Raw genomic sequence first — 24608 nt, forward strand, 5'->3', positions numbered from 1 at the left:
CAAAATACGATGAACCCGATTTGGGGGAGGGCAACACACCTTGTGCCGCCCGGATAGCCTTCGGAGCACGAAGTGGGTCAGATTTCCCAAGGGCTGGAGGCTTCATCTCTGACTCGGATGTTTTCTTGCTGGTACCTACAGGGAGATCAGAGGCAGCTTCAGCTCGCAGCTTCCTACTTCTGGGGTGGGGGGCAGCTCCCAGAGGGTTTCAGGTGGGGAAGGAGCAGTACCTTCTGGCTTCACCACTTTTGAGATGTAACCTTGGACAAATGACTTACACTCTGCAGGCCTGATTCTTCAACTGTAAACGGAGGGTAACGTCAACAGGGCCTTTGGAGGATTCAACGGGATTCTTTAAAGTGCTGGGTACGTGGAAGGCTCAGAAGTGTGTTTCTGCTCCCTCGTTGAGGGCGCAGGGGTGGGTGAGTGGTGTTTTCTGGGCAGAGCTCACTTTGTGCACTGCGGCTGGACATCTTTGGAAAGGGCTTTCCTACCATGAAGTGAATCCTTTTGAAATGCCACGTTGTCCTCCATGGTCTGCTTTCTGGAACCTCTTCCAAGCATCTTGTCAAGAGGGGCCTCCCCCACCACCCCCCAGCATGCAGCTCCTCCCCTGCACAACCACGCCCCCTGCCGGCGAGACCTGGGATCACATTCAACCTCAGGATTGCTACTAGGAGGACGAAATCAGGATCAAAGCAGTCAGTTATAGGAAGGTTCTCCGAGGACTTGAGTGAAAGAGTATCTGATGATCTGGGAACACCCACGTTCTGCAAGGGCGATGTGGGTGGGTGTTGTCTCCAGAACGCATGTGTGGAATGTGATTGTAACTAGCAAAGGGAAAGCCTACTCAATTGCATCACGTTCTTATTTCAATGGTTTCTAAACATGGCATCAGAATTCCCAGGGAATCCATGGGAATCATACAGAGTGCTGGGCCCCACCCTCAGCCTCTGTTTCACGTTTGCAGCCCGAAGAGAATTTGTTAGGTGTCTCCAGCCTTTCCTAGGATGAGCGTCCTGAACCATGACCCTCAGTGGTTCAGTTCCAAAAACCTCTTACAGAGAGGGCTGCATTACAGCTTGGTGGTACCAACGAGTACAGTCACACCACTCACCTTTTGCTTTGATTTCCTACTGAATAAGCAATTCCTAACCATACTTTGGCTTCACGTGTAGATTTTCCTAGAAGGGCTCAATGTGGTAATCGGCAAATGAGAGTAATCCGGTCCGCCTGACGGTTTTAATTCTTTTTGTAAAGTGAAAAACTTGCATTCTGGTCCTGTGAGTCCAGGTGAGGGGCAGAGTAAGTCTAGGTGAACTAAACAAAGTCTTTTCTGGATCCACAGGCGCTGGAATTTCATGGTCACGTCAAGGCACTAGTGGCAGATGGTCAGTGCTCACCCACGTGACTCGCGCGTTGGAATGTAATGTGTGGCACCCAAAGGCGGTGAAGAGGGAATGTGAGTCCCATGCTCTTTGCCCTGCGGCACGGCTAGATGCACAGAACTCCAAGAAGGCAGGGTTTTCTGTTGGAAGCATCCTGACTTGGCTTAGACACCAAGGGAGGAGAGCCACCAAAAGCTCTGACCTGCCGTGGTCTGTGACCTGAGCACGAGGTGAGCCTCTGCTGTGTCCAGCGACTGGGATTCCCTGGGGTTCCTGCCTTGGCCGCTAGCCACAGTGAGCTCCCACTGTCCCCTCTCCCGTGTGAGCAGCTAAGGTGGTTCTGTTGAGCACACCTCTAGCTTTAGCGCTTGTGCAGGGAGAGATGCCACCCCAAGTCCAAGTCCCACCCTGGGTGGTGGGGTGGAGGGACGGGACAGGTTATTTTGGTATACGAGTGACCACCCACAACTGGGCCTGCTCTTCCTTACTGGCGAGATCAGGAGGAAAAAGGATGATTCCTGCAGGAGCTGACCTTCTTCCCCTGGTTCTTTCTTTGGTCTCACCTGTCCAGGTGTTTAGCATGGGGCCCAGCATATGGCAGATGCCCAGTCAAGACCGGCCATCATGATGACGAAGCTGCAACCGAGTCTCCTGGCAAGGGCGGAAGAGGCTGTTGCTTTTTGGCACAAGTTTGGAGGTCATCAGGCATTTATAAAGAAAAAGTTTATTTTCATCACAGGAAGCACACAGACTATATACAGTACACACCAACAGAAGTAAAAAAAAAAAAAAGTGCATTCTGCATCTTCTACTGCAAATTCACAGTACAAAAGATACTGCCTTTTAAATATATAATATAAAAAAAAACAAGAAGAAAAACAATATAATAAAAAAAATCATTGATATCATAACACAACACACTGGAACCCACTGGCGGCTTCTGACAACCAAAGGGCAGCCCATCTTGTGGAGCTCCTGATGGCGGTCTGTACCTGCATTTTGTTGCAAAGAGCTCAGGATACCAGTAGAGAGGGAAACAGGGGGGGCCTAGGTGGTAATAAAAACTCTACTGAACAGGAGTACAGTTGCGTGATGGGGGGAACAGGGGAGGGGCTGGGCTGCGGTCCAGGGGGAGCCTGGACCGCGCCACCCCCCCCCCCCCGGCTGGCCAGCAAACCAATCCCGTTCTTTCCTCGCTTACTACGGACCGGGCCGTAGCTGAAACCGTGCCCGCCTTGCCAACAGAAACCGCCAGCGCCGTTTCTAGCAACGCTCCTGGCCTGGCTGCGGGCAGGTGCGAGAAGCCGCACAACAGACCAGCACAAGCACGGGGCAGGCAAGCTCCAGCCCTAAAAACGCCAACCACCACTGACGAGGCAAAGTATCCAATCACAGAAGGCGAGAGCTTAACGGTTGCCCATAAATACATAGTATTTGTAAACTATTATTAAGGCACTCGATTGTAAAACAATAATTACAGTGTCAGGAAGGAGGCAGGGAGGGAGCGGCCATCTCCGTGAGCAGCGCGGCCGACAGGAAGGACAGCAGAGGACCGGGGGTCTGGTTCTAAGACTCCTGCTAAGAGACCGACACAGGCCGGGGCTGCAGCACCCACTGCAAGACAAAGACGAGGTGGTCACATCCACACCCACCGAGGGCAGCACCGCACTGCGTCGCTCCAGACCGTTCAAGGGGACCCGCTTCATAGCTCGGTGACACAGTGTGCGTGTACGTGAGGGAGGAGGGATGCACGTGATGCTCTGATTCAAGTGATAGACAGACAGATTCAAATATATATATTTGTGCAGAGTGAACTCATACACATACGTATTCAACTGCAGAGCAGACAATAAAAAGACCAAGGAGCTGAGCACGGGGGTCCATAAGTACCTTCATTTGGCATGCCGCGTCGGGGAGACGCTGGGGGTGGGACAGCAGCCGGTGACCCTGCACCACGCTGTCCCGATGTCACAAATCTCCTGCCCGCCTGGCTCCCCTGCCGGAGGTGAAGGGGCGGCCGTCACTGTGCCGGCCGCGTGGGGGCGGGAAAGCCCTGCCGGGTGGCGAGCCAGAGCAGGGTTCTGGGAAATGTGTTCTGGCACCAAGCGTTTCCAGCCAACAGACAGCAAGTCGCTCTTCGGACACTTTGGGTGAGGTTACTCACATGCTCTCGACTACATGACAGCATTTCCTCTCACTAGGGAGCAGGGGCCCCAGGGGAGCAGGGGATCCATCAGCCTCCTGGGATGGCACCTGTGCACAGTGCCGACGTACAGGGTTGTCCTGACGATGTTAATTCTATGGCCTCTTTGGCTCCATCCCAGGCATCCTCTGGGCTTATCCAGGAGGGAAAAGGCTTTAGAAAGGGCTGGAATGCTTTTTAGCTGGAGAGGGTGGGATGGAGCGGAAGGGAGCTGGACAGAGTAACCTGCTCGCCTGATGGACCGGGTACCTCCACCCAGCAGAGAGCTGTCTGGCAGCCGAGAGGCTGGCACTGGCGCCTGCACTGAGACCAAGGAGGCAGGTGAGACTGGGGGCAAGAACCTTGTTGTCAAGAAGTTCATGGAATGATGCACATTGCTCCAAGGCCCTGAAGTAGCTACAAGGCAAAGACATGGAAATCGGCAAGGTCAGGTCCCGATCAAGGGCAGCACGGTTTCCCCTCTCTCTGTGACCACCTCTCCTCTTCGACACAACAAAACTTGATGAGAAGACCTCCCTGTATCGTTGCAAGAGGAAGACCTAGAGGAGTTCGCTCTAATTTTGGCATGCCACGTGAATGAGAGTGCAAGGGAGGGAAAGGTGAGGTGGAAGAGGAAATGCAGCTGAATTCACAGGGTACTGAGCTTATTTAGAAAGCTTTTGTTCTTGCCTAGTTCGACAAAGGCATTCCACGAAGATGGCGGTCACCAAAATCAGTGACTTTCACAGCATAAACCACTGCCGCCTCCATTCGGAATCTCCCCCATCTGCTAAGCTTACAGGTGAAGCACTGGTCAAGATGTGGCACAGCTTACGGCTTTTCAGAGACCGGTATGAATCTGTCTTTGCCAAGGTGTCTCCAAGCCTGGGAGAATGCTCTTGTCTTGTTAGTGTAACATTTAAAATAGCAATCTGCCATATGTTTGTGTGCCACTGATCTGGGTCTCAGAGAAAAGCCTTCACCCTCTTCTCCAGGCTACAGTGTCATCCATCAAGAATGCTTCATTTTGCTCTGATGATGGGCACCTGGGCCCTGGTCTGTTTAGATACCGATAGACTAGCTCCCGACAGCGAATGGATAACTTTGCCAAAAGCCAGAGACCCACTAGTACTCGTAATCCTCCTCCCACCCTTTAACTAGATAAGAAAAATTATGGCTTTCAAAATTAAGGTCTTCAAAACTGTATCATACCCAGGCATGGTTAAAAAACCAACATAAGCCTGGCATCATCAAATTTAAAGAATTATTTTGACACAAAAGTTGATCCACCACATGAAATTTAATTTGGCAAAACACTGAACCTGATATATATTTTTTGAGACTGTGCTCTTGTTGGCTGAGAGAGAGGAGGAAACCCAACTGGGTTTTCCGCAATAAGTGGATAATCACCTTTTAAGCTGATTTCAGTTGACAGTGGTGGGAAAAAAATTCCGATAGGGTAAAATAACGTATACTTTAATAAAAAAAAATAAGGCCAGGGAGAAAAAGTTTCCGGAGAGAGGGTTTTTGCAAAAACTCTACCCACTAGCTGAAATACGGACTAGCCTTCTTCCTGCAGACCCTGCCTGGGCTACTCTTGGGGGCCCGGTTCTGACCAACGTAAGAGGGCGACTCATTTGCCCACGTTTGGAATTTGGCTGGCCCTTGAAGGATTTCTAGTTTCACTGGCCAGGGCTCGGCGAAAGTTTTCTATAAAGAGCCTGATCGCAAGGTAGCTAGCTTAGGCTTTGCAGGCTACATGGTCTCTGTCGCCTATTTGTTAATTTTTTGATAATCCCTTAAAACTATAAAAAACAATCTTAGCTCTTGGGGCCATACACCATGGTTTGCTGACCCCTGAATTAAACTTAACAGACCTCTTCTCTCTCTCCAAAATATTTTAACATCCTGTCTTGCTGGCCAACATCAGAGGAGTCCCTCCACTCAAGATCCTTAGAGGGACTACTCCCAGGGACACTCAGGACCACATGCTGTCCTGCCCACTGGGAAGAGCCGCAGAGAAACAGGAAGCAGCGTTCTCACCGCAAGAAGGGGCGACTGTAAACACCTGCCAGGGCTTCCCCCAGTCCCACTTCTCAGAGAAGCTGCTGCTAAGTTGTTCCTTGAGAGTGACTGAGCGTTCCTCACTGCTGAAATCTCCTTTTCCTCCCCAAACGTGAGTACATGTGACCAAATGAACCTGAGTGCTGGGGCTCCTGACGGGGTGACCCACATCTCAGAATCCCCGGCCCCGCCAGACACTTGAGTCCCTACGAACCACAACACGACCGCATTGGGTTCCGCAGCAGATAAGACTCAATGATACTTTGTGGGTCCTTCTCCCCAGATGGGGGACAACTGAAGACTGACCTTTAGCAACAAACTGAGGACCCCACACACATTTCCCCCCACCTCACCCCAGGGCCGCCAGACACACGTCACTCAGCTGTGACAACACGCCAGGACAGGCAAGTCAGCTGCTCAGAGGACCTCCACTCACCCTGGAGTTGGTCTGACAGCAGCATTCGCGCCTTCATGTCACTTTAACTAGCAGTGTTTGGCGCAGGCACCTTAAAAGTCTTAATACTTTTTGGGGTCCTGACAACCGCACAACAGAAAGTTCTCTTTCGGAAAAATCTTTTCTGACACAGCATTTTTCCCTGGAATGAGCCTTGGTCATTATCGGAGTTTAAAAATAAAAAGCAGAGCAGGATCAGAGGTAGGACTTCTACTGCCATCCAGGAGTTTTCCCAGAAGGGCCTGAATGAGCTAGGACACGTGCCGTGGTGGCGATGCCAATGCCACAGCTATTCCTTTGCAGGTTGTGCCGGAGGATGTTTTGTTTTTTGGCTGTGTTGGGTCTTCATTGCTGTGCACGGGATTTCTCTAGTTGTGGCGAGCAGGGGCTGCTCTTCACTGCGGTGAGCGGGCTTCTTATTGTCGTGGCTTCTCTTGTTGCAGAGCGTGAGCTCTATGAGCGCAGGCTCGGTAGTTGTGGCGCATGGGCTTAGTTGCTCTGCGGCATGTGGGGTCTTCCCGGGCCAGGGCTCGAACCCGTGTCCCCTGCATTGGCAGGCGGATTCTTAACCACTGCATCACCAGGGAAGCCCCGTGCCAGAGGATTTTTGATGTGTGTGCATCACTGTATAAATGCTCTTCTTAACACACGAGAAGCACCCGGAACACCTCATTTGGAGTCAGAGTCTACTGGTCAACAGCTGCTGGTTCCCCCAGGCCACAAAACCAATGCTCCCCTTTCTTCTTGTGCTGTATGTTAGGTATTGTTGTTTCTTCTTCTCCCCTTTGCCGCAAGAGGGGAGGAAAAGTAAGGATAACGCCAATTATTTAAAGGAAATCAAGACAGAAGGGGTGGACCAAAATCCACAGTGAAACAAAAGGAGGGATCACAGAAGTCCAAACGCAGCCAAAGGCGGGTCAGCTTTTGCTCATCCACGAAGGGCTTTTCAAGTTTTCCGGGGCAGATTTCCCTGATGGTTTAGAGGTTGCAGTTGGGGTCCTGGGGGCCACTGGGGGCTCATGCAAGAAGGAAGACTCGCTCAACCTGGCATCCTGGGAGTCAGCCACGGTGGACACGTCGGCCTCACTGGACAGGTCCTCCGTCGAGAGGTTGAGGCTCCCGAGCTTGGCGAGGGAGTGAGAGCGCTTGAGCGGGGACGAGACCGTGAGGCCCGCCAGCCGGAGCCGGGTCTCGATCTCCTGCGTGCGCTGCTTCACCAACCCGGGCTTCCCACGGACGCTGTGGATGCTGTCGCTGCTTGAGCTCCGGGTCAGGTTGGAGCTCATGGAGGATGAGGTCGGGGTGTAGCAGATGGTCTTCAGGAAGTCTTTTGAGAAGTGACTGGTGTGGTCTGGGCGGCAGAGGAAGAGCGGGGGGCTCTTCAGTGGGGCTCCTTCTGACGGAGGGGGGCCAGCCTCGGGCTTCTCGTCGCCCTGGGCCTGGCCAGGCAGAGCCGGGTCCTGGCTCTCCTCGGGGATGCTGGCCTCCAGCCTGCTGGCGGGGCCATCCTTGCAGGGGGCCGCCAGGTCGGCCGGCGTGCCCTTCAGCCTCTCTAGTTCTTTGGTGTGCTTGCGGACCAAGCCCGCCTTCTGCAGCTGGATGATGGATTCCTGGTGCTGCATCAGGTAGCTGTTGGCTGTCGGTTTCTCGGCTTCTTTACTGAACAGGAGCCGCAGGTCCTTGGCTGGCTTCGGATCTTTCTTGGGTGGCGAGTCGTCCTTCGCTACTTCCATGTTGGGAGCGTTCTTAACACAGTGAGAATTCTTCAAAAGGAGGGACTTTGGTAGGACTTTGTGAGTCTCTCTGGAAGGTTCCAAAAGGCTGGCTGGTAGCTCTGGGGCAGCCCCAGCCCCAGGGCTACTGATGTCTGGCCTCCTCGAGCCTGCTGGTGGTAGGCATGGGGGAGTTTCGGTTGGGCCAGAGGACAGTTTCTCTGAAGCTCGGGACCTGCTGGCCACATGGGCCATGGGGGAAGACGTGAGGTGGGGCAGGAAGGTGGGCTGGGTGCAGATGGCGGGAGCACCGGGGTTCTTGCATCGCTCCCCGAAGGCCTCGGGAATCCCGCTGGCTGCAGGGTACATGCAGTCGGCGCAGGATTTGTAGGAAGGCTTCACTTTGTTAAGGATCCCAAAGATCGCATCGTGCTGAAAAGGACAAGAACATCGTGAGGGCGTGACGCAAGCCTAAGCCCGAAAAGTACAAGAAGGGCAGGAGGCAGGGCTGGGGCAGGCACTGGGCTGGCAGTGCTCTCACTTCAGCTGGGGCTGGGATACGGCCCTCTCGGAACCCATACGACCGTGACTAATGCACGTTAGGGATGAGTTAGAGACAGTGAATCGAACTTCCCGGAAGCTACGAGCCCACAGTCCTGGGCAAACCTTCGGCCACATGGCCAGGAGCAGGGCCTCCAAGGGCCTCCCTTCTCAACTCCGCCTCCGCCACTTGCACCAAATGACCCTCTCCAGCCTCTGGTGTTGCCTGGAAACCAGAGTGACTTCGCCTCACCCTTTCCCCTCACGGCCTCGTGAGAATTAGTGAAATAACATTTCTGGCACAGTAGCTGTGTCTCCCTTTCAGAAAGGGTCTGGAGTCTGCAGCCTGAAGACAGCACCCTTCCTGTCTGGCACAACAGAGCATGGCTCAAGGAACCACCATCTAACTGTGCTCTTCACAGAGAGGTGGCCAAAGGCAGAAACGGTTCGGGAAAGACTCTAATACAGACCCAAACACGGGTGCCCACGACCCCGAGGAGGGGGCCAGGCAGAGGTGGGTTTCATACACCAGTGGAAAGCACGTTTGCACCACTTCCCAAGAAACGCCCTGCCTCTGGTCACTGGGGGTCTCTGCGAGCTCAACGTGGGCCTCTCCATCCCGCCCTCCTCCTGATGGGCAGGCCAAGCCCTCACTCCCTCATGCGCCCATCGAAAGGCACCAGGGCTGCTCCTCTGGGCCAAGACCCAGCCGAGAACCGCAGAAGTGGAGGCAAGAGGGTGACTCTCTTCCCTCGCAAGTTGTTTCACTGTGAGACTCCTGAGGCGGTTGAAAACCAAGCCTTCTTGGCAAAAGGTTTCTCCCTGCCCCTCTGTTGTGTCAGGGACCCGTACCATCCTGTGTGGCAGCCCGAGGTCCCCGCAAGCTAAGGAGTCAGGGTCCGGTCCAGTCCTGGAGGAGTCAATGGGAAACCCAGCCCCGATTCCTGGAGGCTTGCAAGGGGGCGTGTGGAGAGCGCCTGGTGGGGCAGGTAGGGGGCCAGGTCTCCTGCAGGACCCTATCCTGGTCAGGATTCCTGGGGCTGGTTTCCAGGTCGACCAGTGGGGCTTGGTCACCCCTGTGGTGAGGACCGAACACAGACATTTTCCTGAAGCTTTGGCCAAAGTGTCTATATGTTTGTTTCTTCTAAAACCTTTAGAATCTAACGTCCTAAACCGTGGTAAAATCTACCACGGTGGGAGATTTGAGAGCACCTTTCAGAGCTCATGGGGAGACAAGGGAGGAGGGAATTCATTCATCCAGCTCCTACTTAGGGAGCACGCCTGTCCTGTGCCAGGCCTTGCACTGGGCGCAGGGGCTACGAGCAAGACAGTCCCTGCCCGCCGAGGGCCCTGTCTCTGGATGCCTCCTAAGCTGTGCATTTCGGTCCCTGTCCCATCCTCTGAGCCACCCCCATCTCAGATGCCTGGCTTCCATCTCACCCCATCAGTCTGCCTGCAGACCACTGCCAGAGGGGCCTTGTCACCAACCACCTAACGCCCTCCCATGCTTCCCAGCGCCCTGGGAGGACACGCGCAGGGCCCTGCCATCATGCCCCAAGGCCCCGCGTGCCCGGCCACCTGTCCAGCTGCGCCTCAGCCACTGCCCCTCAGCCAGGCCAAGCTTTCCACCCTCAGAGGCCTGGGCCCAGAAGATTCTCCTCCTGGCTCTCTGCGCAGCCAGCTCCGTCTCATCCCCTCCCCTCCCACCTTACCCGTGTCACCACACCGAGCACCACCTGTATGTTTTCTTTGTTACATCCTTAAATGTTTACCTCCCATCTCCCTGTAAGACCACGTGTGCTGAACTACCTTACAGCTGTACCCCCTCACCAATCTGGCCCCGGAGTTAATAAACACAACTTGAACAAGTGAATGGATGCCTGTCTCTAGGTCCTAGTCCCTAGATAATGTCACCCATCCACACTCTGGCCAGAAAAGGAAGGCTGGGTCCTTCGTTTATCTTCTTATCCAGGCTTCTCTCGTGGTCCCCATTCTACGACTCACAGCTACGTCATCTCGGACCAACCGAGGTACCACTGTCCCGGACAGAGAGGTTTTATATCATCTATCTTGATGGGCATTTGCTCTTTAAAGGGAAGGTGAGCGGTGAGGGAAATTCGAGAGTAATTACTATTCAGTTTGGAATCTGGGTCCTGATTTGGAGTACGGGAGATTTAACTTCCCAGTTTTGTTTGCATTATAACGTGATGATGGCGAACTCTCTGTACAAGGGGATGCCTCTATCTGCCTCCCCAGTGCTCTTACTAGAGAATCACAGCTGGCCCAGGAGGTGGGTGGTCAGGCCATGGGAAATGAAGCTTCCTGCCCCCGGGCCAGGGCGAGCCAGCAGCAGAGCAGAGGGCAGAACCCAAGACCAGGCAACAGAGGACGTCCCTCCACAAAACCAGCCTCCACGCGTGGGCCACTTGGAGGAGGAAAAAGGCTGGAGGAATTCTTGATTTTCTGAGCAAGTGGCAGGTTGAGGCAAAAGCCCTGTTGCAAATAACCCACGAAGTATGAGAGCTACAGGGGACTGCTGGAGTTAGTTAAGCATTAGAGTCTGAGTTGCAAGGCTAGATACTTGATGATGTCGGCTTTTCCAAGGTGGCAGCGGTGTCATGGTTATAGGTTATAAACGGAAGCGTTTGGGATGGAAACGACAGATCTGGGATTTGATTTGTTTCAGGAGAATCCAGGGTATGGGAACGAGGATGGGGGTGAGACGAAAGGAAGAAAAGCCATACACTGGTAAAGGCTGAAGCTGAGTGAGAAGTTATATGTTTTGTGGGGTTTTTTTGGCCATGGCTTGTGGCATGCGGGATCTTAATTCCCTGACCAGGGATCGAACCCGGCCCCCTGCAGTGGAAGCGCGGAGTCCTAACCACCGGACCGCCAGGAAATTCCCATAAGTTATATGTTTTATGTTTTACATAAGAAAAAAGGAAAGACTTTGAAACTCTGCCTCGGACGTGAATGAGGCACCGGGGTGAAGAGGGCGTGGGGGATGGTCACCATTCCCCAGGGGTCCCGGGTCCTCCGTCGTCTACCATCCCCGTCGGCCTGCAGAATCGCACGGAAAGCCACCCACTGAGCTGGCAGAGGCAGCTGTTGCGGGGCTGCCCCCGGGGCAGAAATGGCGTGCGTGCCGCCACCCCCTCGCGGCCCCAGGCCTACCTCGAAGTCGTCCGGGCAGCTCCTCTTGCTGTTGTTGTTATTTAGGTTTTCCCAATTCAGCAGGTTATCGAGCTCAGTAACAGGCTGCCCCCACTTCCCTGCTCCCGGGGCCTCCTCCCTTTCCATCTCCTCCACCTGCGGCGACGCGCCACCCCGGGCGTGGGGGCTCCCAAACTCTGGTTTCTTCTTCACTTCCTTCTCACAGAGTCCAGGACCTCCTGGGGCGTGTCCGGCCGGCTTGGATGCCTCTGCCGGCTGAGCGGCTTCTTCCAGCAGAGCATCCCTCTCCAGATCCTCCAGGGGGACCCAGCCGCCCGTCTCGTCTCTGGGGCAGTGCAACAGGGGGTCTGAGAGTCGCCGGAGACAGCAGGGGAGAGCGGGTCCCCCCGGGGTCCCGCTGCCCGGGAACCCAGGCTGGGCGGCGGCGTCCAGGCAGGGCGGCTGGGCTTCCGGGCTGCCGTCCAGGGTCTCCGGCAGGAAGTCCCCAGGCCCCGCTGGGTCATCCACAGGCTGCTGGCGCCACAGCTTGTTGTGCCGTTGTTTGCTGGGGAAGGAAGGCAGAGGAAGGTCAGCAGACGCCAGTGCCCAAGGGTCCTGGGAGGAAGGGGGTGGGGAGCCAGCAAGGGGCAGTCCAAGGCCCGGGTGGACACCAGGGGCTCACCTGGGTAAAGCCTCTCTCGGTTCACTGACCCCCAAGAAATTCGAGAATGACGGAAATAGCCTTAGGACCCTAAGTCATCATGGCTCCCGTACATATGGCATCCCGCACGTATGACCCGTGTGGGATCACGTAAACAACTTTGTCATGTGATAAGGATATCGCAGACATGGGAAGGGGGTCTGCACCTGGAATCCTATCATGATCCTAGTGTCCCAGCTCTCCTGGCGAACCTGGTCATGCCACGAATGTTCCGTCTCTGTTTCCCCATCTGTCAAATAAGAAACCCCATCCTCTCCTACTTACGTCGTAGGGAAGTAACGCGGATCAAAGTAGAGAGTCGATAAAGACTTATACACACTAACGCGACCATGTAAACACGTAATGCACCTGAATAAAGCTGGGGAGATGCCAGAAAATTGGAAATATTTGTGTAGGTCAGAGAGATTACAGGTCAGTTTTTAAAATAAGTCTTCTAATGCTGTGTTATTACTTTTATGACACATTTCTTAAACGTGAGGGTTAAAAAAAAAAAAAGAAGAAAGAGGCTCAGAGTGAAATCAGGTAAGTGAGTCGCCTCCATTAACCTCAGAGGATCACCAACATCCAGGGTGGCGACGGTTAAGAGGAGAAAGAAGTAAACATAGAAGGACGTGCAAACTAAGGGTTTGCTGTTGCTCTTCGATGCGAGGGAGCAACACGGTCATTCACGGCCGTCTGCTCTGTGTGCACGTTCCGCGCAAGGCCAAGTGGGCCCGCAGACGGGGCTATAATTCAAGGTCAGTGCTGTGCTGCTGTGAACCTGGCCTGGCAACCCCTGGTGGGCCTGCAAACCCCTGATGGCAGCAAATGACTGAAGGGCTACCGGAGGCGAGAGCAGAATGTGCCCCTTCCTCCTCCCCCGCTGTCCCCCTCGGCCCTGCCTGAGCACCTGTCCAGCTGCTCTCTGGTTGACAGTGAAGGAGTCCAGAGATGTCCGGAGCTGTTCTCCAGACCCGCCAGTTGCTTCCCCAAACGTGGCCAAGAAGCTGGTGGACTTAGCCTGTGGCCTCCTCACAACACCAGGCAGAAACAACCCAGCGAGGCCTTGGACAGATTGAACAGAAAAGGAACAGGGGCAAAGTGAGTCCCTAAGTCCAGCAGCGATCCACCTGGGGTCACTGGGGGACCCCTCCATGGGGGCAGGATCACCTTGCACGGGAGCCCCAGAGGCTGACAGACCCGGGCGTGCCCCCCGATCCCTGGGCCGCCCACTGGCTGTGTGACATGGGACACCTTAACCTCCAGCGTCAGTTCCTTACTCCCCACAAATGGGGGATCCCCTGTCCTCTGCAGACCTTTTTCATGGTGGGGTGGGTGGGTGGAGGTGGTGGGTAGAGAATTACAAAGCAGCTATGTCATCACTTACCGTGAGCCGGGTCTAGCGAAGCAGCTGCACGGTGCTCGTGGAAATTTTACAACAATCCTATCGGGGGATTAGTTCTTAACTCGTCAGAGGAGACTGAGGCGGGGGTGGGGGGGAGGATTGATGAGCTTCCCCTGAGCTACCAGCTCGTCAGCGGTGGGCCCAGGGCTGCCTCTGCAGTCCCTGGAGCTGCCCTGCGGTGAAGCCTGGCACGGGCTTGGCACAGAGCAGGTGCTCAGGAAACGGGGCAGCCCCGGGCCGAGACTCACACGGAGTCCTGCCTTGGATTAGAAGCCGTGCCCTGCTCCCTCCAACTGAAAAACAGCTTTACATGCCAACACAATAAGCACAGATCCCTCCTGGAAACCACTAATCAAACCCCAAACAATCGTTGTTTTTCTCAAACCAGCTCCCCCCAACCCCAAGAGGCAGGATTTTGGCTGTGGAAGCCACCGCTGGGCCAAACGGGAGCACGGCTGGGATGTGGCCGGCAGCCCCGGCCGGCTGGGCGGCAGGGCTTCTGGAGCTCGGCTCTGCCAATTCTTCTCTGCAGACAGGCACCCACCTGGCGTCCAAGATGCCTTCATACTCAGACAGCTGCCTCATAAAGCCCGCGTTGGGGCGTGTGATGCTGCGTTTTTGCTTCACGTAGTTGTAGGCTTTCTCCAGGGGCCAGCCAAATTCCTTCATCGCGTAGGCTATGACCGTGGAAGCAGAGCGACTGACGCCCATTTTGCAATGTACCAGGCACTTGGAGTGGTTCCTCCTGCAGCCGCGGGGGTGGGGGGAGAAGACAAAAGTTGATACAACTGCATTCTCTCAGGCGTGGCACAATGGATCTTTTTTTTTTAAACCCTGAAGTTATCTCATTGCCCAAACCCTCTGAGGTCCTGATGTTTAGGCAGCAGACGTCCACACACCCTCAGTAGGAAATAACTTCACTTCAAAATCAATTAGCATACAATGGGAAATCAAGATCAATCTGGCCTGGCCGGGCCAAGTTTTGCAGGGAGAAAGCTCCCCATTCGGGCGCCTTCCCAGGTGGCTGGGATCGGCCGGGAGACCAGAGCCCCTCAGGCATGAAGCAACTGGGCAGCAAAAGGGGTATTTGCACAAGCTACTCACTCAGCTGCTAGAGCAGATGGAGACAGGGAGCAGGTTACTGTAGAGAAACAGGGTCAGCGAACTGAAAGCCACCGGGCCCCTGGCAGAGAGAGTGCCTCGGCAGACAGGAGAGTCAAGGAGCCAGCGTGAGCCCGCAGCACTTGACTTGGCCACCAGAGAAAGAAGCCGAAGGAAACAGATGGGCCGATAGGCTTTTTGTAGGGAGACGCTACCAGCCCAGGCGAGGCTGATTTAACAGACATGGCAAGGCCAGGAACACTGTTGCTCTAGCTGTCGCCTGCTCACAAAGGTGAGGGGCACCAGGCTAGGGAGGGCTGCACCCGTGAAAGTTTATTTGTACAGGAGGTAGGCCGGCCAGCCTGCCTGTTTACATTAGAAGCAGCACACCTGCTCGGCGGGAGCAGGCTCATTTCCTATACCCCAAGCTTAAAGTTCATCCTCAAACCTCAGGGGTTTTTTTGGACTGCCAAAGTCTATCCCCCAGGAACCCAGGGGAACTAAGATTTGGTCCTACATCATGGAGCTTTGACCTGGGTGCAAAGCAGAAGAGGAAGTGTCTCTTGAGAGCATCTCAAAGAGTTGTCTCTTTCTGGTCCTGACTTCAGTGAGACACAGCTGTTCCACAGGAGAATAAGGTGAGGACAAAAGACACGTGACAGCAGTGACAGGCTCGGGGCAGTGGGGACCTCTGATGGTCCATCCCATTCTACGTGAACAGGAGTCACACTAACTCAGGTGGAGGTGGGCCACAGCTCAGGCATCTGCCCGAGTAGATTTCTGAGTAGATTTCTCCAGGGAAGCAGCCCCAAAGGTGCTCTGAGTCATGTACGATCCGCCCGCCCTCCCCTCTCCTCTGGCTCTGTGACTCCCCACGCACAGAGCTCCCAAGAGTGTCCGCTTGGTACAGGGGCCTTGCCTGCAGCCAGGGCTAATGACGAAACGGGGGTCAAATGTTACGGCAGGCGAAAGAGAACGAGCTCATCTGGGGACCCCTGGAGAAGATCAGTGACTTGGCCCTTTCGATGCTTGGGGTCCAGCACTCTAAAACCAGAGGCCCATCAGACGTCACAGGCCCCTCAAGCCAGGAGGCAGCTGTGTCTGGGGTCACCATTAATGTCTGCCCACCCTGCGGCTGCCGGTCAGCTTCTTCCCCAGCCTGGTTTCTCTGACTTCTCCACCCACTTACTTTGCTTTGTTTATAAAATGGTACGCCTCGTTCCAGTGGGCGAGGAGGTCTGTGGTCTCTTCATCATAGACTCGGATGTTATGATACGCAAATAAGCCAGGGAAAAAATTATCTATTTCTCTAGTGACGTTTAAAATGTAGTCAACACTGCAATGAGAAAAAAAAAAAAAAGAACAAATTGGAGAATCAGAATGTGTATCGACAAAAACCAAAGTAACGACAAACTGAGCAGAGAAAAAATTAAATACACATTTATAAAGGGTCTGTGTTTTTATGGCAGGACTTCATATTGGTGGTCTTTGGGGTTTTTTTGGTATCTTCTAAATACCCTCTACATGATGAGAATACATTATATTTATGATAAAAAACAAATTTCTGCCTAAAAGACTTATAAAAAGAAAGCTCCACCCAAAGCATTGCTGAGTAACGTTGATTCTGGAAAGTAATCACACGTATCACCTAAATACATTTCTTAACTCCTTTGAAGTTTCAAAATTCGTAACTCTTATGAGTATACAGAGGCTTTTAAAAAAATAAAATAAAATCAGGGCTTCCCTGGTGGTGCAGTGGTTGAGAGTCCGCCTGCCAATGCAGGGGACGCGGGTTCGTGCCCCGGTCCGGGAAGATCCCACATGCCGCGGAGCGGCTGGGCCCGTGAGCCATGGCCGCTGAGCCTGCGCGTCCAGAGCCTGTGCTCCGCAATGGGAGAGGCCACAACAGCGTGAGGCCCGGGAGAGGCCACAACAGTGAGAGGCCCGCGTACAGCAAAAGAAAAATAAATAAATAAATAAAACCAACGTCTCCACTTTTAAGTAGTTAAAAAGCTGAATGTATCCATCCATTTTTTATGTCCTTGGGAACTGCCTTAACTCCTTTTTGAAACAAGGCAGGCTGTAAATAAATAAATAGTTGGGAGGGTCTGCTAACCCAGCTAACTCAGGTTCTATAGTTCTCTAACCTTAATACTTACATTCCTGGAAGACCAACATAACTTCAGGAGTTTGAAAACACCTCAAATAGATTTCATAAGAGCAATACTTATAAATGCTTTGGAAAAAAAAGAAAAACCTTTAAAATCATTTATTTATTCCCAGCAAGATAAAGCATGGACAGCATCACCCTATACTTTAAGATCACTTTCTCTTGAAAGAACACATCTTAACCAGTAGTTCTAAACATATATTTTAAGATTTTGTTTAGTCTTGACTTTTAAATGCAGTAATTCAAGAATGCCATCATGTCAGACCCACAGGATGGTGATTTTGTGGCTGTGTTGTTTTTTTAAAAAATGTCCAGACATCTGTTCTTGAAGGTCTAGGTTTAAGCATTTTTTATCCCTGCTGCCGAGTCTTTCTCAGATTGAGACAGGCATGTGTTTCTGGCCAACGCCAAGCATTTAGCTGCAAGATTCCCACCAGGCTCAAAAGTACAACCACAGAGAGAACCAGGAGTGGTCCGGGGAGCAGGGTTGCTGACTGGCCCACCGGTAAGTGTGTCCACACTGGTGCTCTCAGCATCTCTGCAGGGCAGGGGCGGGGGGGGGGGGCTCGTGGCCGCATCAGCACCCAGGCTGTCCTATACTATTTGAGGGTGATTTATAATCATTCTCCCTGACACACACATTTCTAAACCCCAGTAAAATCTAAAACCCATGAATTATTCAGGAGATGGCATTCTGAAGCACATCTGTTTAGCTATGCAAATCAGGATGGCAGCTGCTTTGGAGACTGGGGTGGGCAATTCCAGGCAGGCAGGCAGCGCCAGGGCTCGGCTTCGAATGGACGGCTGAGCTGAGTGTTTCTAAGCTGCCTGGAAGGATGAGGGAAGACAAGGGGAGCAGACTCACCCTGAGCCCTGCAGTTCCTCCAGATTGGATGCATTCCATTCAGAGCCCTGGGGGACAGATCACACAAACCCCCGTGAGTGTCACACGTCAGCCTCAGAGCTGCTTACGGGATGCACGGTGTGCGCTAGCCCTGACGGTGATGGCTATCTCATGGGCCCCCGAACTCAGAGGCCGATAAGAGAGCTGATACAAAGAGGCCGAGATCAGAGCAGGTTCCCCAGGAGTTCGTGGCACTGTCAGGGAAAGGGGCTGGTCGAGGAAACCCTGCCCCCTCTCATCACTCCCTTTCCTAAGACTCCAGCAGGGTCCTGTCACCAGAGGCAGTGACCTCTGACCTCCCACGCGGGAGAGGGCGCTTTCACATACCACTGATTAGAGCAGGAATTGGTTTACCTTTTCTGGGAAGTATTTGGCAATATTAAAAAAGTTCCCACCCTCTGACCTAGAAATTCCACTTACAAAAAGCTACCCCGAGGAAACACCCAGAATTCACAGAGGTATATGTACAAGGATATTTACGGTTATTTATAACAAAACAGCAGAAACCACCCAAAGGTCCGACAAGAAGAGATCATATGATGGAGCCGTTAAAATAAATCATACTTTTGGAGGATATTTAATGACACAGGGAAGTACCACATAACGAAAAAAAATTTTTTAAAGCAGGATACAAAACTATATAATCAAACAGTACAGTTCTTTCCTTTTCTTTCTCTTTCTTTTTTAAGAAGCTATAAATGCATTAAAAAAAAAAAACCCATTAGATAGAAAAACAAACATACCAAAGTGTTACCAGTGACTGCCTCTGGATTTGTGAAATTGAGAATGCTTTTAAATTTTCTTCCTTCAACTTATATTTCCTAACTTTCTGTAACATGTTTTAACTTCATACTTTAAAAATGGTATTTAAAAAAAAACCAAAACCCCCCATTTCTGAGCAGGCAAAGAACACAGAAGGGAAAAACCAAGAAAAAAACACCACTTTGCTCTTAGGAAATGCAATCGACACAGAGTCACAAACAGCAAAAGCACCCTCTTGGTCTCCCTATAAGCTTCCTTTCCCGAGAGGGTGGACGGCTCCAGATGCAGGGGCTGCAGGGGCCCCGATGGAGCTGGCAGCATGTGGGCACTAGCTGGATTTTCATATTGGAGGGAGAGGCTCAAACATAAAAATTCCTTTAGTATCTCTCATGGAAAAAGTGACATAAAGCACCAAACCACACTGAAAAAATAACAAAAGCTCTGCTAAGCCTGTGAGCATCCTCTTGCCGTGATCACCACCTAGTGGAGAGACGGGCCGAGGCGCCTTCAGTTCTGTGTCCACCAGGGAAAACAATCAACTTCCCAGAGAGGATTTAGAGCCGGGGCTGCTTTCAAGATTCAGGCTTCAAATCCACACATCTATACACATTTAAGTATATATACACTGAACATTTATAGATCTATGTATATAGATCAATATATATATAAATGCATTAAATATATATTTAATACGTTAAATATGTACCACGACATACACATTTGGGGAACTACTGATTACTTCCTACAGGCAGAAAACACAGTCGTTCATGCCTTTGGCAGCAAATACACGTCCTCGACTTTCCAAGGATGTGATTCCTGCTCGAACGATGGGTACCATTTTTGAGTGCCTATGGAGACCGCACTCAGTGCTTTAAATATGTACTAACTTAATCCTCATATTCATCCCCTGAGGTACAGGGTGAAGGAAAGGAGAGGCCAAGAGACTTGCCCCCGGGCACCTGGCTGGTCAGGCTGGGGAGTGGGAACCTGCTGGGTGGGTCCGGTTTCCATCGCACCGTGCTGCCTCACTAACTAGTAGCGTGCCTTCCTCTATAACCCCCTGACTTTGAAAACTTGCCAGCTGCCTTCTATGGAGACTTACGGCTTTAAGAAAATCTGACTGAGGGACGGAGTGAAGAGAGGGATGTGCAGGCCCCGCCAGCCGTGTCAGCAGGGCCTGCTGCCTCCACGGGCCCTGGGAGCAGGGCAGGGGGCAGCTTGGGGACAAGCGGGGGTGTGGGGGAGGGATGCTGCGTTTCAGGCGTTTGGTCTGTCTCCTCTGCTGTTTCTCATGTCTCGGGACGAGGAGGCATAATTCTGGGGTTAGGCGCGGGTGTTCCCTTTAGTAACTGGGGTTTTTTTAGTTCGCAGACCATCTGGAGGGGGTTTCTGTTAGTGACCGATGAAGGTGGAGGGTGGTGTGCATCTGAAAACGGTTGCCAGCCAGAGAGCTTTCAAACAACTCCCCGCAGCTCAGCTGGGAGCTGCGGTGCAAACATCTGGCTCTCGAGCAAACCCGTAGGCTGCAGGCCAGAGAAAAGGGGTCAAGAGGGGAGTTCCCGTAAAAGTCAGGACGGAGGCTCCAGGAACTCAAGTTTCTCCCCCTCTATGACTTGCTGCAAACTCCAAACAAATCAAGGTCTGATTTACGTTTCCCAAACCAGACCCTGCCGTGCGCTGTGCCTCTTACGAGATAAAGGTGGTCGAAGATGAGGGAGGGCTTGTCCATCTGTCCCAAGATAAGGAGCATCTCGTTGTCTATGAATTCCTTGAATTCTTTCAAGTTACAGTTCATCTGTTTCTCTAATTCATTACGGATCTGCGGAGTGGAAAATATTAGGAAAGGGGGTTTGTTTAAAAAAAACAAAAACAAAAAACAGTTTCTCCAAAGAAGTAATAAAGTCACAACATGAACTATGACTGTTTTCAAAAGTGTTTTTTGGGCTTTTTTCAGAGTAAGCACATGTGCACTTAAACACGCTGCACACACGCGTGGGTGGTGGGAATGCAGGCTACTCGGCCTCAATGTGAACCTGACTATGGGACGTTTATTATTTGAAAGAAGGAATTTGATTCCCTTGGGATCTTTTCTACTGAGTTGAAAAAACTTACGCTTTTCCAGTTATCAAATCTATCACCGTGAAAACGTAAAATCCATTTCACCTTGCTTTGGAAGGTATCACGATAGGGTTTATTATGTATTAATTCACAAAAAGATTGTACGTGACTTTTATAAATGGCAATTTCAACCTCTTAGATCTACTTAGTTTAAGCTGTGACTACAATTCATTGCATTCCTTGGACAAAGGGCAACAGAAAAAAGAAAAAAGTAATCGAGAAAAACATTAAAAGGCAGTTTCATCTTGCTTTGGAAGGTATCACAATAGGATTTTTTTACATGCACTAATTAATAAAGAGATTGTATATGGCTTTTTAAAAAGGCAACTTCAACCTCTTCGATCTACCCGACCTAGGCTGTGCTAGGGCAACAGGACACAGGGATGCCCATGACCTCCGGCCCACCCAGCAGGGAAGCGCTCTTACTTCCTTGGACGTCACGTTCTCCAGGTCCTGACTCATCATGATGCTCCGGAGTTTGGCTTTGATGAGACGCTCCGTCCTCTCCCCTTCAGTTGGCCTGGAGAGAAATCACATTCAGGAAAGCGCAGAGCCATGGGAAGCCACATGAAGCCACGGGAAGCCTGCGGTCGGCGTTCACAGAAACCCCAGCTGCTCCCGGGCTACACGGAACACGGCTTGGGCACGTTCTCAGCAAGAAGGGGAGAGGGACAGGGAAGTCGCCCAGGGGCCACCAGAGAGGACGGCAGACCAAGGGGGCAAACAGTGGTTGGGAAGCGGACTCGTCCTGCGGGTCTGGAGAGCCTCAGCCTCTCAGGGCCGGATGCTGGAACTGCCATGCGACATCCCCATGGCCCAGACCCCCTAGACTCTGCTGAGGACATCACTGTGTCTTCAGGTAGCCCATGGCCCCAGCTGCATCCGGCTCCTGTTACCTCCTTACACGCTTACACGGAACCAAAATCTATGTGTTTCCCTGCAACTTCTACGCATCAGCCTGGTTCTAACCCTGGGGCCACACGGACCGCGACAATCCTTCTTGTACGTCACGCCCCTTCATATGTTCAAAGGCATGTATCCTATCCAATGCTCTCGTAGTTTCCTTGAGGCCTCATACTACGTGGCTCCCGGTCCTCCCCACATTCAGGGGGTCCCCCTCGGTCCACAGCCTTCCTACGTGTGGTATCCCCAAGGAACATGATGCTCTGGGGAGGAGGGTCCCAACCAGGAGAGAAGGAGAGAGCGGCTCCCTCCTTCTGGAACTAGAGTTAATGGAGCGTGGCCTCGGGCCACGTGGGGCAGCGCTGCCGCCTCAGAGCCGGCCGCCCTCGGCCTGCCTTCGTGCAGTTGTGTTTTGGGACCCAAGGAACCGGATATCACATTCATCACACTCTTATAAGCAGAGTAAGAGGCTTTGGAAATCAAGACTTTGGACCTGAGGAGGAGGGACCAGGGCACCGGTACAGGGAAGCTGATGAACGTTACGGAGCTGCTCCCCAGAAATGCATTCACACCCGAATTTGTCTATCATTTTAAAAGGCGGTGGCGGGGGGCGGTGGTCAGACCCTTCCCCAGCCAAAGACACCCACGGGCTGCAGGTCAGGAACCCCTGCGTGGGATGCTGGTTCTGGAAGACAATGGGGCTGTGACACCGTGCAGACTCGGGGTCAGGGGGCAGGCTCGGGGCTGGGGACCGGGACGGGGACGGAGGCTCCGCACTCGCACTCACTTGTCCGCGAACAGGGCGGGGGAGTCGGGCCTCGTGGACTCCAGGTCCTGCATGGCGTTCCACTCGTTGATGCAGCTCTGCTCGGAGCCAATGCAGCTCTCGTAGTAGGAGGCCCAGAGCAGCGCCACGCCCCCGGGGAAGTAGTTGTGCCTGCGTGCCACCTCGCAGGCCTTGTGGAGGACCTGCAGGGCAGACCTGGGGTGAGGAGGGGAAGAGGGTCAGGCCCGGGAGGCACGAGGGGAGCTGGGCTGGAGTCGCTCTTACATCTGAGGTTACGAGGGGGACACGTGGCCGCCAGGTACCACCGCGGGTCTCTGGGACACAGGCACCGACCCCAAGAGCAGAGACGGCGCCTGTCACCATCCCCAACGAGGAAAGGACAAAACTTTCTAACTCTCCCAATCGGGCAGGCTCCCAGGTCACTTTACATCCGCCAATGAACTCCCAGGAACTGAGATTCACTTCTGAGGCTGTGGTTACCTTGAATGTGGGACCCGCAATGCAGCCGAGCAGCTAGAAGGAAAGCATCCTCAACATGCAGCAGAGATATGTGACTGCATTCCCAGTCACTTAATTTCTAGCTCCCTCCCATCAATGTTATAACAGCTTAGATGCTTAGATTGCGTAAGGAAATGAGACACTCACAAGAACTAACTGCAGAAGAAGTTCTGGGAGGCAGAGTCGGGCAGGAGAAACAGTACTGAAAACGTATACGTTGGTAACAGCTAATTTACTTATCCTTTGTTTACTTCTTTTTACAAAAATATGGGCTGAGTATTTCTCATTGAATGGGGTGAATCAGGTATCAGTGAAGGGTGGATGAGCGAGGCCTTGGATGGAAAAGTTATCAGAGAACCAATGGCTCAACCACGGCGTAAAAACCACTGCAACCCACTTCACTTTCCCCAGTGGTCCACATCTGTCCTAGCTCTAGACTGGGGGAGGGAAGAAACTTGAGCTGAATATTTACGAAATTTTATTCTCGTTCTGAAGTTTTGGAAAAACCCATGGGCCTGTTTTTTGACTCGCTCGTAGAGAAAGAGATAACAAATTATCCAGGGCCATAAAGGAACATCTGGGACGTCTAGAGAACGATGAGTTCGTGATTTCCCCCCAAATGATCCTGAACTGACTGCAGGAACAGAAGACGTAAAAACGAAGCAACGATGTTAGCGCGTGGCCCATGGGAGGATCCTGCATCACTCTCACTGTTCTGGAGAAAAGAGTAATTATTTTGAAACACAGGGCAGAATTCTTCTCATCAGAGGCCACTGGCTTTCTCCTGAGTCTTTTCCAGATTATCTGAGGGAGACTGCTGTGTGGAGTCCGCTGTATGAGTGGTCTGTGCGGCCCTCCAAGGATGAGGAGGCTCTAGAGTGTGTATCGGGTTCAGAGAAGGTCTGGAAGTCGAACGCAGTCTTCACCCACAGCTACCTCACCCCCCATGCAGGTGTCCAGGGAGGCCCTACCCTGCCCTGGCCCCTGCACCCTGCAGTAGGTAACCCACAGCCCGGCACCCACCCCTCAGTATAACATAGGACTCTGCTCTGGGTTTATGGCCACCTCCCTCACCAGACTTTAAACTCCAGGAGGACAGGAATTATGTCCGTTTTATGCCTCCGCAGATGCTCAATGCCTAGCAGAGCACTGCTGTTGCCCTCATGGAGCAAACTGATCACCCTCGGTGCGCCAGGGACAAGGGACCAGTGAATTTATGCTAAAATGACATTTTGTCAGCAGGGACGGCAGAAACATAAAAACAAGGTACCTCCAACAACAAAAAGACCAAACAACCCAATTAAGAGCTGGCCAAAGGACTTGCATAGACATTTCTTCAAAGAAGATATACAAAATGGCCAATCAGCACATGAAAAGATGCTCCAGGCTAATGAATTAGGGAAATGAAAACCAAAACCGTGAGATACCACCTCATACCCATAAGGATGGCTATTATGAAAAAAAAAAGCAAAGAGTAACAAGTGTTGACTAGAATGTGGAGAAACTGGAACCCCTGTGCATTGCTGGTGCAGCTGCTACAGAAAACAGTCTGGTGGTCCCTCAAAAGGTTAGACACAAAATTACCACATGATCTAGAAATTCCAAAAGATCTGAAAGCAGGGACTCAATCAGATACTCTGTCCACCAATGTTCACAGCAGCTCTATTCACAGTCGCCAAAAGGTAGAAATAACCCAAATGTCCATCAGGAGATGAATGGATGAAAGCAGTACCTCCATACAATGAATGTATTGTTCAGCCTTAAGAA

The 24608-nt window shown here is 52.4% G+C and overlaps 1 protein-coding gene across 2 annotated transcripts in view; it reads right to left on the reverse strand.

Annotated features, from left to right (window-relative positions):
* Positions 1 to 850: 850 nt before the first annotated feature.
* Positions 851 to 24608, reverse strand: part of SSH1 (slingshot protein phosphatase 1) — a 63115-nt gene continuing 39357 nt past the window's right edge. For both annotated transcript variants that reach the window (XM_079943582.1, XM_079943583.1), the window contains exons 8-15: positions 22344 to 22538; positions 21080 to 21173; positions 20226 to 20354; positions 17735 to 17781; positions 15889 to 16035; positions 14143 to 14343; positions 11515 to 12058; positions 851 to 8232 (exon numbers count right to left, since the gene is read on the reverse strand). In XM_079943582.1, coding sequence (XP_079799708.1) covers positions 7006 to 8232; positions 11515 to 12058; positions 14143 to 14343; positions 15889 to 16035; positions 17735 to 17781; positions 20226 to 20354; positions 21080 to 21173; positions 22344 to 22538 — 2584 coding nt within the window. In that variant the 3' untranslated portion in view covers positions 851 to 7005. The remainder of the gene's footprint in view (positions 8233 to 11514; positions 12059 to 14142; positions 14344 to 15888; positions 16036 to 17734; positions 17782 to 20225; positions 20355 to 21079; positions 21174 to 22343; positions 22539 to 24608) is intronic.

This window comes from Stenella coeruleoalba (genome assembly GCF_951394435.1).
Source record: "Stenella coeruleoalba genome assembly, chromosome: 14".
In the NCBI taxonomy this organism is placed as follows: Eukaryota; Metazoa; Chordata; class Mammalia; order Artiodactyla; family Delphinidae; genus Stenella; species Stenella coeruleoalba.